Genomic DNA, 15,699 nt, shown 5'->3' on the forward strand with positions numbered 1-15,699 from the left:
TGAACCCAGGCGGGACTGGAATGGGCAATACTTAAATCACAATTTTGGTTCTGGGGGGGGGGGGGCCTCACAAATTACTGCATGAAGTTCCTGTGCAGGGATGGGGAGATTATAGTACTGCTGCCCTTATTTCTGTGGTGCTGCTGGTGGCTGCACTGCCTTGAGCTGGGCAGCTGCAGAGCAGGATCATCTAACCAGCATCCTAGCTCTGAACGTAGGATCACCAGCCGCAATGCGGCAGTATGGATGGCATGATATGGTATTTCCACCCTTATTTCTGCATTGCTGCCTGCAGAGCTGGGCCCTCAGTCAGCAGCCACCGCTCTCTGGCTGCCAAGCTGCGAAGGCAGCAAATCCAGTAAGGCTGGAATAACCTTGCAACCCACTCTGCAACTCCCCTTTGAGTCAGGGTCCCCATTGATTCCCCCCCCCCCTCGGAATCTGTACAGAATGTGGTAAAAGTATACTCAAGCCCAGATTTCATGGGTGGAGAAGAGATTTCATGGTCTGTGACCTGAATTTGGTAGGGACTTAGCTATAGGATGTTTTTCCATAGAAACATACTGATGAGAACTACAGCCAAATGCATCTGGTATGGTGCAGGAAAATATATAAACGTCATTGCAATTGTAGTTGGTGAATATGTTCAGAATTACGAAAGCCTATTTTGTTGGCACCATTTTCTAATAGCCCCCTGTTTTTAAATGAAATCTGACCTTGTATTGGTGTTTCCTCAGGGATGCGGAGACTTGTGAAATGAGAGGTATGCTGAGAAGGCAGGGGGGAGGTAATATCTTTTGTGATTCGGACTTCTGTCCAATATGCTGGTTAGCTCAGTTCACACAGTCACCAGTGGGTGGCATAACAGATTTTTGTAAAGTCTTGCAGGAGCTACAGGACAGAAAATACAGTGGATACTAGCGTTCAAGTGTCTGGCTCAGCTAAGCATTTTGAATGTTTAAAGTTTAATCTAAAGAAAGTCATGCCAGTTTGTCCTTTATCTGTAAAGAGCAATTTATAAAGATACATAAGTTCTGCTCACTTCTCAAATGTGATTATAACAGGACTCTGATTTACTTTTATAACTGGCATTTCTGTTTGAATGGTAAGATGGAAGGAAGGGCATTCTTAGCACACGCATAAGGATCTGGGAGAGACAGGTTCTTTCCTGGGTTCTCCTATGGAGTTACCTTGAGCAAGTCAGTTAAACTCTTCCTACTTTCCAGTCTGTAAAATGAGATGAAGACTTGCCTACTTTACAGGTGACTTCAGGTGCTTCCAGCTCTTAACATGGCTGTTCAAATTACTGGTAATATGGTAATTTGGAACCACATTTTACGATATAGTATGTTTTTAATTTGACTGACTGAAATTTGCATTTAGCATATTCAAACCATCTGGATTTTTGGATATAATTGAATCCTACATTTTAGGAAGAAGATTGATATAGACAGTGTATAATGAAAAGATTAATACAGGGTGGACCTCCTTAATCTGGCACCCTTGGGACCTGACTGGTCCTAGACCAGGGGATTTCAGCCCCACCACATGCCTGCTCCCCCTCCTCTGCCCCCCTCGCTGCCCAGCTGAGCCGCATGCAGGCTCCTGGGTTCCCCACCACCCTGAAGTGCACTGGGACACTCTGATCCTGGAATATCCATGGTCATGTCAGACCACGGTTGTTGCTGGACCAGAGAATCCTGGATTTTAGAGGCTCAACCTGTACTGAATGAAAAATGAGAGAGAGGGGGACTATATTGTTATAAGGCCAAAATAAGTCAATATTTTCTGAAAAATAGCAGAGTCAGTGGTTATCTCCAGCCTCAAATATTTCTAAATTTTTATAGATGACAGCAGTCAGTATTTTTAAAAATTTAGGAATAATTTATAAATTTAAAAGCTATTGTAGATGACTAGCACTGGTACTACGGTGTGAAAAGCAAATGTATATGTACATTTCTATTAATTGAGATAAATAATCCCTAATGGGCAATAAATCTTTAGGATTGTACTTGTCATCTACTCTTTATGCTATTCATTGAAGATACTTGAGTTTATAACCTTATGCTTTATGCCTTTGTATTTTCTTGGCAAAATAAGCATAAATTTGGCCGCAAAGCTTTGAAAGATAGAAAATGACTTTGTGAATTCAATAGGTGTTAAGGGTTCACTTACTTTAGACATGTTAGTAGAATTTACGTAGCCTCTGAAATTGCCTACATAGTAAGTGCCAACTGGCTGGTGCTTACATCCGTCTGTTTCAGTTACTGTAAGGTAAAGTTTTCCCTGAAGATAAGCCATTCTTCAAAAACTGATGCAAGCTGGCAAATGTTTTTTGCAGATATGTGACTGTACACATCTAGTTTTGCAACAAAACACAATTGTTATAGTACTGATTAGGGAGGTTAAAATGCATGTAAGTAATGGTGTAGCCACTGAAAATTGGCAAATGGCTCCCCAGAAGCTGGTGCGCTCCAGGAAACTGGCTTAGCTTGCTCCCCGGACATACCGTGAACCTGTGTGTAACTGTGAATGTTAGCTGATAAACCCAAGCTTCTAGAGCAATCATTTTCATGGTTAAACTTTCACATCTCCTGTACTGATTTACGTCTAACTCATCTGGAAAAGTTAGGGTTTTTTAGATTAGATTCAGTGCTCTTTTTCATGCTTATTGGTGCACATTTTCTCGATGCACAAAGATGTTTTATCTCCACTCTAATCTCAGTTCACTCAACTGTGAAATCACTATTGAGATCCATAGCACTGAGTAGAATCCAGAGATATTGAGTATCCAAGTTTTATTTAGGTGTATCACTTTTCATTACACTACAAGTTCCCTAATGCTGTTCCTTAGCAGCAGTTCTCTCCTTTGACATCTGACTTTTGTAGAAAAGTTGCCATCTAGTTCTTGTCATTTTTGCTATATAAAGCAAGAGTATAAGTGAATACATCAAAACTGCCATTTTAAATGGACTTGTGGAAATGAGTTGACTAATACATTTTTACCAAAACACGTGTGTGCAATACCAAAGCAGATAGCATTGTTGAATAAGCATTTTCCTTATTGGCTTCAGTTTGATTTAGTAACTTTCCAGAAAATATCACAACTCCTAGCTTTTGTCTTTCGAATCTTAATTTCTTTTTGTCCAGGACTGTGTTTGACATTTGTAATAAATAGTTGCTGTGTGGAACACGAGTACAGGTAGTGATGTCCACCGAGTAGCCATTAACCAATAAGTGATTGGTTATTGGTTAATGTACCGGTTAACCACAACCAGGGCTGGCCTACAACATTTTGGCACCTAAGGTGGGGAGCTCAAATGACACCCATGCCACCTTTTCGCCTGCCTGCCTGTTATGTCTCTTGTGCCCTCCTTCCTCCAGCACAGCACTCCACCACCTCTGTGCATCTAGAGCAGAGAAAATACATATGCATGCCTAGCGGACACAATTTTCTACACTCTGGGTCCTAGTGGGGTCTCCTCCTGCCCCTTCCCCCATCCACCCACACACACACAGTCTGGCATCTGAAGTGGCTGCTGCAGTTTGCCTCATGGTAAGGCCAGCCCTGACCACCTTTTAATAATTTTGCAAGCCATCAGTCTGTTTTGGTTTAGGCGGAGCCCATCCTTCCTTTGTAGGCTTCTTTCCCGAAAGGTTTCCCAGTTCCTAATAAACCTAAAACCATCTTCCTCTTCCTCTGTTCATTGAGATTCTGCAGCTCTGCCTGCCTAACTTGCCCTGAACGTGGAACTAGAAGCATTTTAGAGAATGCTGCTATGGAAGGCCTGGACTTCAGTTTCTTACCTAGCAGTCTAAATTGGTCCTCAAGGAACTTCCTTACTCCTCTTTTTACCATGGCCCCTGACTCCTTGTTTTTGAGAGGCTTATTAAGTTTGCAATTTAAAATAAAACCCAAGTAAGAGATTTAATAAGACAGAACTTGATGGTTTAGCAAAATGCTCCCTCAACTGGAAATACTTATTGGAGGAACATTTACAAAAATTAACTCTAAATTATGCATAGTTGCAAAATACAAGCTGTATTAATACGTTCAGGACACTTTTATTCAAATAATTCTTCCAAATCCTGACTATCTTACAGAATTACAAACATACAGTACTATTATTTTCACCATTTCTGGTGTTTGGTGGGTACATGACTTGAAACATTATTTTACTTGTTTTTAAAAGTTCTCTGACTTGTATTAAATAGATTTTTGCAGTCAAGGTGCTACCTGCATTTGTAAGGATGCCTTTATTTTGTGCGTTAGAAATACACATAATCCACATTACTTACACTGATAATGCTGCAACTTACTAGTTAGTTACTAGACAACCATTGTCTCAGTTCAGTTAGCTGAATATTCTATTTTGCTAGTCTGAAAAACAGAGGCGGAAAATCCCCTAATTTTCTTTTTGGAGGGTGGGTGGGGAGGGGGTTGTTCAGCGTGGAGGGCAATGATTTTTTTTTTCATGCTTCGAAATAATACAGATGCCACAAGATTAAGGGGATCCACTAGATATGTACCTGTAAAGTTGCTTTTTCTATTGTGCATCCTAAATGAACAAGATGGGTCAGATAATATCTTCTCTTAGGTCAACTTCTGTTGGTGAGGGAGACAAGGTCTAATGAAAACACCTCACTCTAATCCTGGGACCAACATGGCTACAACAGAGCAGGCGACCCCTGACTTACGACCTCCCACATTTACAACCATTTTTTTCATGTGAGCGAGTTCCAACCCCCCCTCCTCCCAATTTACGTCCACAGCTCGCATTTACGACTGCGTACGCCGCAAACTCCATGTATCGTCCCTGAACAGGAAAGGCACAAGGGGCTGTTGCTACACTTGAAAGACGGAAGCACTCTTATCAACTAATCAAATACTTGATGCAAATTGCATTGACTATTCGATTAGCCAGATGATCACAATTTTACATCCCTACTTGGGATTGTTCCTCTTGTTTTTGTTTATAGCAGCCACACATCTAAAAGTATTAATCGTCTTTCCAAGTAACTTTTTCATACTTATTTCTGTTCACTTCCTGACGAGTGTGTGTCTGTGATCTCCAGAAGCACTCTGCTTTAAGATATTGGCTCCTATGTTCAATGCCTTTGAGAGTTTATTTAAAAAAAAAAAAAAAAAAAAACTCTTTTCTGGAAAAGTCAAGATCTTTTCAGCTGTTCAAACTATAATCAAAATAGCTTAGATTAATTCTCAGGAACATCCAGCTCCTTTGCTTTCCTGTGCTTCCCTTACTCCATGCTTAAAATAGATACCCTGCAGGATTTAGTGCCTAACACGGGGCAAAGGCCCTGTTGATATGTTGACATTTTAACAGATGAGCTGCCTAGTTCATATGCTCACTTTGTCCATAATATTTTAAATGTGTTTCTGCAAGGTGTTAGCATCATTGCAATGAGAATATGCACAAATCCATTGGCTTCGATAGGGCTGAAGTTGATGCATCCAACCAGTTCTGAACCACAGTTTTAGAAGTGAACTAGCCACACTCAACTGGCCAAATAGCTGCTAGTGGCTAGCATGTTGGACACCATGGCTCTAAAACCTAGGCATAACAGCAGGAGTTAATTTGCCTTCAATAGAATTGAACGATATCAATTTCAGTTGTATAGCCTAAAAAAATCATGTTTACTGCTTGACTGTAATATAAGCAAGTACTGTCAAGATAGTGTGCCAGTTGTTCAATAAACAAAGGTAGGTTCCATTAGATGGATTGTAGGAAGGAAGGAGGGAGGCCTAGGGAGAAAGCTGAGAGTGGGGCAAGGAAACTTTTAGGCTAACATTTTGTAAAGCTTTTAGGGATTCTGAATGAAAGTGTTGTGTGGTCTCTTTCAGTTTCTAGGCTTGTGTCTTGAGACCTAAATGTAAATTGCTCGTTGTGAAGTGAAGATCACATTTGAGTTTCAGGTCTCTGATGGAAATGTCTTTTAAGCATTAATTCTACTTCAGTTTTTCTTTTAAAATAGCTTTTCATGATAGTTCATATCAGCTCAGCATTTTTATAGCTCTGAAACATACAATACCAATTTTTTCAAAGATGGAAGTTGGTTTTCTAAATTTAAAGTGATTTTTTTTAGTCATTTTGACTCTAATGTTCTATTGAGTTTCAAAAGGAAAAGGGGGGGGGGGGGTAAAGTGCACAATATTTTTTTAGGACAGAAAAGTTGGGTGGAAAACCCAGGAAAAACAAACCATTCTGAAGTGAAGTTCTCAGAAGTAAATCTTGCATTGATTGATATTAACCTGTTCTCCTTTGATTGTGCTGTGGTCCCTGGCACTTTTTATTACAGATGCATTCATTTCTCCTGCCCCCCCCCCCCCCCCCCCCCCCCAAGGTATAGCTCTATTCTATAGGCCTTTTATTTTCATGATTGTTATCTAAGACTCTAGATCAGGGCTACTCAACATGCGGCCTGCAGGCTACATGCAGCTCAAAGCCCGTTTGTTTGCAGCCCACGGTGTGGTTTGGGTTTACGCAGGGCTCAACATGCAGCCAGTGGGTAGCATCCTTTGAACATGGCCTCCACTGGGAGCATGCTCCACAATGGAGAGTCCATATAATAGTCTTCTGTTGAGATGCGTTTTAGTAGTTAAACTTCTGCACTGTCATTGCTCATTAAAAGTGTTGTCATATGGGTGGAAATCAGGTAAATATTGCATTTAATTAATATCAGCAGAACTGACTTAGATGGGGCCTGTGTGTTGTGTAGTCTTGCCTTAATCTTTATATTCATGCCTGTCAGCGTGAAAAGCTATTTTCATATATTTGCATACATATTAGCATGTATACGCAACCACACTTAAGTTGTGGCCCTCAGCATCTGCTGTGAGTATCATTGTGGCCCCTGTGGCTTCTAACGTTGAGTAGCCCTGATCTAGATTATAATAGGGATACATCACATACCAAACATAAAATTAGACACTGCTAGTGCTCTGTAGCCAAGAGGCCCAGGAACCGAATCGCAGGGCTTTTGCAGGCCCTGTTCAAAGCGGTTGTGAGTGTTGTTGAGAAGTGTTTTTTTTTTTAAATGGCACACGCTATGCAGTACTCCCCACATTGGGGGTCAGCAGCCTTTCCGAAGTGGCGTGCCAAGATTTAATCCTCCTGCCTTGGGCCGTGCCGCTCTCCCAGGAGGAGGGAACCGGCACTCTTTCCGCTGCGTGCCCTGTGGACCACCTGGATCAATGCAAATGTTTCCACGGACTATCAGTTGCTAATGGAAACTCACTGTTAATTACATCATTACACCCGAGCCATTTTGCTAGTGCTCAAGCTGGGGAGAACAGTTCATCTGTTTAATCATTTAAATTAAAGTGTGTTAACTTTCTCATATGAATGTATCAAACTTCATTTTAAATAAAGTAAAATATTATGTCTAACATACAGGGTTTCAATGTTTTCTTGCTTTATGGCAGGGGGAGGAACATTTTTTGGGTTGGGGGTCACTGACCCATGGTTGGGGACCGCACAAATGAGAACTAGGGATGTTAAATTGAGATTAATTGGCAAATCGAATAGTTGATGCAATTTGCATTGACTATTCGATTAGTTGAGAAGGGCTCCTCTGCCTTGGAAGTGTAGCAGCAGCTGCTGGGTACACTTCAAAAGTGAAAGTGCTGGGGGGAAGCACACGGTTTGCGGGGGACTCGAGCAGTGCCCACTTGGCCCTGGGCTGCACACGGTGTTTCAAAGAGGCAGACCCCGGGCTCCTCGTGGCACTGCCGCTTTGAAGCACCCCTTTTTGTCCCCCCTCACTGCCCCTTTTTGATAGAAGGGGCGGGGAGGAGAGTGAGTAGTTGATGAGTGTGTCAACTATCCAATAAGCATTTGCTTATCGGATGGTCGATTAGTTATTCATATCCCTAGTGAGAACCAAAACTTCCCAACCCCCACTGATGTGGCTCCCAGCTGAGACACCTCACTGTTCTGGGGCTCTGGCTCCCCATGGGGTGAGGGGAAGGGACAGGGAGAGCTGAGGTTCAGGGCTTCCCATAGGCCAGATTTACTTTTCTGGGGTTCCGCAGTTAGTGGATTTTTTGGACCCCCTTAGTCTCTGGGGTGGGAACAGAAATGAGGGGTTCAGTGTGCAGGACAGGGCTGCCAGTGAGTGGCATAGGGATGCAGGATAGGGTGAGGCGAGCTGGGAGAGAGTTTGGTGACGAGACGGTGAGGGGCGGGGGTACGAGAGGGAGTCTGGGGACGGGAGGAGGCTTGGGGGAGTAACGCAGCCAAATAGCTAGTTAGGGAGGGAGGCAAAGAAGTGGGGAGTAAAGGAAAGAGCAAAATAAAGTTGTATCCCCCCTCATGTCTTCCCCCCCTCCTCCAGCCTTGCTTTCCTCCGCCCCATAAATCCCCCCCCCCGCCTGATCCTCTGCATCACCCCTGCCCTCTCCCATCCTGCCCCCACATGCTGCCAGCACACTCCCTGGCAGGGCAGCAGTGCTGGGGTGAGGAGAGATGGGGGTGGGAGGCCAAGTCTCTTCCCTGCCCAGATCAGCCCTTTGTCTGCAGGCTGCAGCTCTAAGGCTGGCTCAGGCGGAGCCTGGGGCTGCCCAGAGCTGGCTCCAACTGGCCGGGTGCAGAGGGGCACTGGGGAAGAAGCTCCCTGACCCTGCACACGGTCTGTGGGGAGCAGCCCAAGCCCTGGCGCACACATTTGTGGGCTGCCCAGCTTCAGCTCTGTGGAGCAGGCCCCCATCCCTCCCTGAAGCAAGCAGCCTGTAGCCGGGAAGGGGGGTGGAAGGGGTTAATCCCTTAGCTCCCAGGAGCTGCATGCTCAGGGTGGGCAGGGGCAGGCCTGACCCTTGGGCAAGGTGAGCAAGGCGGTTGCCTAGGGCCCTGTGAATTCAGGGCCCCGCCCTACCCAGCTTCTGGCCCCATCCTCCTGACCACTCGCTCAAGGCCCTGTGCTGCCCTGCTCCGGGCCCCGCCTGCGCTGCTGAGGCACACTACCTTGGGCCCGGTGTACTGTTTGGCCGGGCCTGGGTCGAGGCAGCCCCAGGGACACATGCATGTGCCTTTTCCACCCCCACCCCTGGCAGGAAGCCAGAGCCAGTGCTCCAGCCTGCATCTGTGTGGCTGAGGCTGGAGCAGCTGCGTGCGGGGGTGGAGGACGACCAGGTGTGCCACGGAAAATCGGTTCGCGTGCTGCTTGTTGCACGTGGGCCGGGGGTGGCACACCCCGGCCCTACACTATGCCTATTTCTGGCGAATGCATTGGTAGCGTCTTACAGTCTTGAGCACTAGATAGGGACTACACAAGTGGGGAGCGAGCATGCTAGTTTCAGTGGAACAGCAAGTCTTTAAGAGGAAGAGACAACCATGGGCCAGAATGCTTGTTTCCGTTTAGTTAGCACAAATATATTAAACTGCAACTGGTTAGATTTCTATTTGCTCTTAAACTTTGAATCCAGATGGCAAACTAAATGGCAGCATGGCTATCCAGCGGATTACCGAAAGGGAGCTTTGGCTCCTATAATCCACTATAAGAAGTCATTTGGGAAATAAATATTTTGGGGGCAGCATTTTCTCATGTCATTGCCCTTTTCTCATGCGCCTTTCTCTTTTTTTATCCTATTCTTTCTTTTCAAGGCCTGTTAATGGAAACTCTGGAATCTGTTCCATGCAGCAAATAGGGAGCTGGTAAAAGACAAACTTAGACTGAATTGGGAAAACTAGCGAAGGCATAAATGAATGTAGTCGGTATGTCTGAAACGCTGGGAGGTACTAGTGTGGTGTTGCATAATGGAAAGCTGGAGGACGTCTCACAGGAAAAGGCCGCAAGCAGGGGAGGAAAGTACTTGATCTTGAAATTGGATTATACAGCAAACATCAAAGTCTCTGGGGCACCTGGTGCTGGCCACTGTCGGCAGACAGGCTACTAGGCTAGATGGACCTTGAGTCTGACCCAGTACGGCCATTCTTATATTCTTATAGAAAAAATGTCATTAATTTGTGACTAGCATTCATACATTGACTGTTGCTGACTCCTAGAGAGGCCATGAGAGTCCAACAATCCACTTACACGTGTGCTGTTGATTCTGGCACTTTTGTTTTAATTGTGCCATCTTCTCATATCTCCTCTAATGATAGGCATGTTTAAGGAAAGTATGTCTAGTTCACCAATAACTAATCTGTAGTTTGATCCTCCATAGAATGACCGCTTATGATTATGCCCATTATGTGTTTTCACCTGGTGTATATGCTGCTTGTGGGGTATGGTATGTATTTGGCCACTTTCCATGTCACAGGGCATGTCTACACTGTGTTATGCCTCCAATATCCTGAAATAGCTACCCTACGTCTACACAATATTTTTCAAAATAACGGGCACACTATTTTGCCATCCTGGTATATCTCGTCATATGGTGGATAAGGGATGGCTCAAAATAGAACGTTATTTTGAAGTTGAGCGCTTTGTAGATGTGCCAAATTTCAAAATAAGTATTTCAAAATAGCTTTAAAATGAGAGATGCAATTTGAATAGCATAAATGGTTGATCTTCTTTCGAGTTCGGGGTGCTGTGTAGATGCGCACTGAATGGCTTATTGCAGAGGTTTATCTTCTGGTAGTAATTGTTGGTAGAGTCCAGTTTCTTTTCCCAAAGTTATCTTGTGGCTATTGTTATGAAAATGGGTTTGAGGCACTGTTTACTTCTTTCTTCCCTAGTTAATATTTGAATATAGCACAAGGTGCTTAAGTGATTGAGCTCATAAATAGAACATAGCTGTAAGTGAGGCATAAGCAGCAGATGTAGATGAAATCTTGAGAACAAATGCTGGTGCAAGAGGCCGGAACAGACTCTCAAAATGTTTTTCAGTTTTCTATGTAGTGATTATGGGTCTCTGATCTCTCTGATCAGAAGAGCAGAGCTCCAGTTTGGGGCCAGTATGATTATTCTCAGTACCTCCCTAGGAATAATTCCCGTTACTCTGCAGGTAAGTCGTCTGTGCAGTATCATAGTGCTACTCCTGGTCTCCGGCACGTTTGAATTTGGAGCTTATTGAAGGTGTGGGGTATTGTCAAGTAGAAAAATGTGTGGGCCGAGGTGCATCCCAGTATAGTTAAACAGGTTCTTAGATGGTTCTGTTCAGTGGCTTATCTCTGAGGGGTAAGCTGATAGATGACGAATAGATTCTTGCTCTCTGGCAATAGGTTGGATTAATCACAGCCACTGTAATTGCAAACATTAGTTCTGGTACAAGGAACTGGCTGAATTGCTTATGTGTACATTTATACTGTCTAAGCCAAAGTGGGACACATGACATCTTCAGGCCTTTTTTAGTTTTTTAAAAGCCTGTTTATTGACTTTTACTATCTTCTATTCATCTACAATCAGAAAATCTTTAGTCCTCTTGTTTTTAGAAATTACAGGAATAGCAAAATTTTTCTACATTCAGACAGTGATGGGACTTGAGAATGTTGTCTTGTGTTAAGGCTTTATAGGTTAATTCACATTATTCTTGCACTACATTTTTAATAAGTCTAGTTTCTTCCATATGATTGTGAGTTAGCAAAATCCAATGATTTTTTTCCTGTTTTAAAAGAATAAAACATGGAATTAGGTAGGACAAGATCTAATCTGTCTAGTTGTATGTATGCAAATCAGTCTTTTCTGTGCTTTGCTGGCAAGTGTTTCCGTGTGCATGTAACTACGTAACTTTAGCCTTAAAAAAAAAAAAGGACCTATTGTTGCGCTTGTCTAATTTGACAGACTCCAATAAGCTAAAAATGGATCCTTGTAGCTTACAACACTTGACTTTTTTTCTATTTGATTACAGAACATAAATCTCATATTTCCATCGTCAGTGAGTACCTCTGTATAACATTCTTCTTTGCCAGTTTAACTGTCACTAGTTGTTTTTTTCACTATACTAAGAGGCTAGCTCCTTAATTGCTTGCTGAGTAAATGCAAACTGTTTTTGAGTTAGAATAATGAAATTAACTCCCAAAACTGCTTAGGATGTGTCATGGGTTGATGCTATGACACTAGAAGCGGCTCACTGCCATTTTGGGGGGAACTTGTAAAGGCACGCAGTGCTAAGTGTTTAGTTCAGAACGAATTCTCAGAGCAGTAACACATCCATTACAAATCTTTAACAGCTCCTTTTCAGTTGTGCTTCTAGGCACAGTTAGAATGTGTGTGAGAAATAAATTTACACAAAGTTGGTAGAAATAGTTATGATAAATGACACACTATCACTGTTTCTACTTTTCCAATTATAATTTGAAGAGGTTGTTACTGTGGTAGGACAGAATCAAGCCATGCTGATATCTAGAATAACTAGTTTGGCATAATAGAATGATGCCACATGTAGAAGAGACTCTTGAAGTCTCTACAGACGGTATTCTAAACCTATTGGTTGAGTGTACCCTGCCAGTGCACCAACATTGTTTTAAATAAGGTGTGATGTGATAAGTATCATAAGAATGGCCACACTGGGTCAGAACAAAGGCCCATCTAGCCCAATATCCTGTCTGCCGACAGTGGCCAATGCTAGGTGCCTTAGAGGGAGTGAACAGAACAGGGAATCCTCAAATGATCCTTCTCCTGTCATCCATTCCCAGCCTCTGACAGAAAGAGACCAGGTACACCATTCCTACCCATCCTTGCTAATAGCCGTTGATGGACCTAACCTCCATGCATTTATCTAGCTCTTCTTTGAACCCTGTTAAAGTCCTGGTCTTCACAACATCCTCAGGCAAGGAGTTCCACAGGTTGACTGCGCACTGTGTAAAGAAAAGCTTCCTTTGTTTGGTTAAAATCTGCTACTAATTAATTTCATTTGGTGACCCCCTAGTTCTTATTTTATTGGAACAAGTAAATAACTTTTCCTTCACTTTTCCCATGCTAGCCATGATTTTACAGGCCTTTATCATATTCCCCCCTTCATTTCCTCTTTTCAAAACTGAAAAGTCTGTCTCTTTATCTCTCTTCGTATGAGACCTGTCATATAGGTTCTTAAACAATGAATTCAGTGAAATAAGATATTTCTTGGTTTTGTGCTTTTTCTAGATATGTAAACTCCTTAATGCACAATAATTTCCATAGAGTGCCTCAGTGTCTGTTTTTAGCAGCATACCTTTTAAGCATCCCTGTCGGTCATTAGCCCCTGGAGGGCACCAAACAGACCACAAAGCTGCAGAGTGGTCCCTGATGGACACCTGCATGACCGGCTGCTTCGTTAGTATTTCAGGCAATTTGAGAGCGGTGGGGGAGGGGGGGGAAGGGCGGAGGGGGGAACTGAATTACTGTTGATAGCATCCCCACAAAGACTGCTATTAACAGCATGCTCTTCTCTGCTTCTCTACTGCAGAAGACAGAGTGGTATTCGTGTTCCCACAGCATGTTGTAAAATGCATGAGATTTTGCTCATCCTCCTTGGAAATAAGACTAGGAAAAGGAGAGCAACCTGAATCAGAAGCTATTAGAAGAGCATGCAGAAATCTGCAGCAATTTGTTTATTCTTCCCTTTTGCCTCCCTAACTATGGATTAGAAAGACTGGAGTTTTTGCAATGGGCTTTTTCTATAATGGCATTTTTGTATTGTCTGGCCAGGGATTGCACAAGAGGAAAACAGGCTGCTGAATTTAGTCACTGATCTCTATTAGCCGTGGCCTAAGGCTATGCTGAGATTCCTATCCCATTTGTATTGTTGCAGCTCAAAAGAAGAATGTTCAGGGGATGACAAGTGTATTCTGAGTAGGTATGTTGTTTCGTTTTCATATGAAACCCATTTTTTTTTCCTGCTACCATTGGTCAGAAATCAGGTTACTAGGAACAGAATGAAGCACAGAGCTGCAAGCACAGTACTGCAGTGTCCCTGTTAAGGTAGAACAATAGCCTTACAATAGCCTTTAAAAAAAATCTTAGCTGGTTTAATTAAATAAAGCTGCATTGTGCTGGTTTGTACAGTGCAGTCTTTTTTTTTTTTTTTAAACATATACTGCAGTCAATGCTTCCCTAACGAGGTGGCACTATTGTTGAGTTAGAATGATAGAATCATCATCGTTGCTTTAGGGGACAGCAGGATTTAAAAGGAGATGCCTCACAGCCCTATTTTACAGATTGGAAGCATCGGTTTAAGGGCATTGGCAGAATCGCTTGCTTGTTCTTAGCAGCAGCCACTGCTGTCAGTAGTGTGTGGAATGGAAGTCCTAGTTGGTAGTCTGTTATGGAAACGCTGTTTACTGTTATTGTAGTACCGTGGTGACAACATGCCATTGAAATGGAAAACGAGCTCTCCTGCTATCTGGAAATTCCCAGTTCCTGTGCTTAAAACATCCAGGTCATCGCCACTTTCTCCAGCATACATGTAAGTGAGAGAAATGAGGGTACATAAGGTGGGATTTCTTTCATGAGACTGCCATGTGGCAAAATACCCTGTTTTATATTTAATGACATTGGCACTCAGAATTTTGCCTTATTCTTTTCTTTCTATTTATCCAATCTCCAATGTACCCTTCTTGTTTTTTCATGGTAGGTGTTGTCAAGTCTTTCCTTTGTTGAAATGCAGAGAAATTGTGAAGATTTAATCATATTTATCAGTATTTTAAAATTGTAATTTGTGAAGTTGAAGTTATCATTCATTTGTAATTCAGATCTCAGATCAGTCCGTCTAAGCATCTAGGCAGGGTTTTATTTGTGGCGTATGTTCTAAAAATAAATAATTCCCTGATTGTTACCTAGACATTGAATATAGAATCACCTGCTACATTGTTGTGCACCTCTGTGTGTATTTTAGTTTGGGATGGTACATCTTAATTTAGCCTTGCTTTTATCCTCTATAGTCATACTCTAAGAACTTAATTCAGTTTTTAAAATGTGAATTGTTAAAACATTTATTTTGTATAATTCTTGATGTAAATATGTATGCATTTATGCGGTTTGTCTACTCACAGTAAGTTCCAGATAGATGTTCATGTGTTTTAATAAATACATAAAATGTACATTGCTGATTTTTATCTTGGCAAATCTTAGAAATGGTTATACTTTAGCTTCTGGTAATTGATGTAAGTTTGTATTAGTGTATACAGGTGGCTTGTTTTCCTTCTGCAATGTGAAATAAAGCTAAATCCTGATTGACTGCAGAGTTTTTCCTCTTATGGCATTTTTCTTTAAATCAGGAAGACTTTTAGAAACAAGCGACTTGAGTACATTTGATATTGCACACAACATATGGCATATGATAGATTAATGGAATAAAGTTACTTTTAGCAGTGTTCCTTAGTATGACAACTACATTAGTAATGCTTTGTAACTTAAACGTGTGTAAAATAATGGATGTCACTACTCAACCTTGATGTACTTCGTTTTTGCTGCGTTTCTTATGAGGACACACTATTACATGTAGATGCTTATGGGTTCCTTATATATTTTTCTGTTGAGGCATCAATAATAATTTGTCAGTAGGATTAAATCAAGATAAGGCACCTTGTGCATAGTCCCTATTGTTTTTAGTTGTGTAAAAGTGCATGCTTAAGAAGCTAATATTCTCAGATGTGATATGCTAACATATAGTATGTTAGTGAGGACAGGAGAGTGGACTTGATGACCTCTTGAGGACCTTTCTAGTTCTAGTATTCTGTGATGTATGCCTTTTATTTAAATTTAGTTTTCACAAAGAAAATGCAAATCATTCTCTTAACTAAGCAGTTTGTTAGCTCCCAG

General features: G+C 42.2%; 1 protein-coding gene across 11 annotated transcripts in view; it reads left to right on the plus strand.

The window, feature by feature from the left end:
- KLHL13 (kelch like family member 13) overlaps positions 1-15,699 on the plus strand; it is a 134,170-nt gene that overhangs the window by 58,181 nt on the left and 60,290 nt on the right. Inside the window, exons 2-3 of one of the 11 annotated variants that reach the window (XM_025190859.2) lie at positions 13,691-13,735; positions 14,232-14,344. The exons of 7 other annotated variants lie outside the window; for them this stretch is intronic. In XM_025190859.2, the coding sequence (XP_025046644.1) occupies positions 14,247-14,344 (98 nt within the window). In that variant the 5' untranslated portion in view covers positions 13,691-13,735; positions 14,232-14,246. Of the gene's footprint in view, positions 1-13,640; positions 13,736-14,231; positions 14,345-14,380; positions 14,509-15,699 lie in introns of those variants that run through there. 3 more of the 11 variants (XM_006135321.4, XM_014579634.3, XM_075941175.1) reach the window with 3 other exon arrangements.

This window comes from Pelodiscus sinensis, chromosome 13, assembly GCF_049634645.1.
Source record: "Pelodiscus sinensis isolate JC-2024 chromosome 13, ASM4963464v1, whole genome shotgun sequence".
NCBI lineage: Eukaryota > Metazoa > Chordata > Testudines > Trionychidae > Pelodiscus > Pelodiscus sinensis.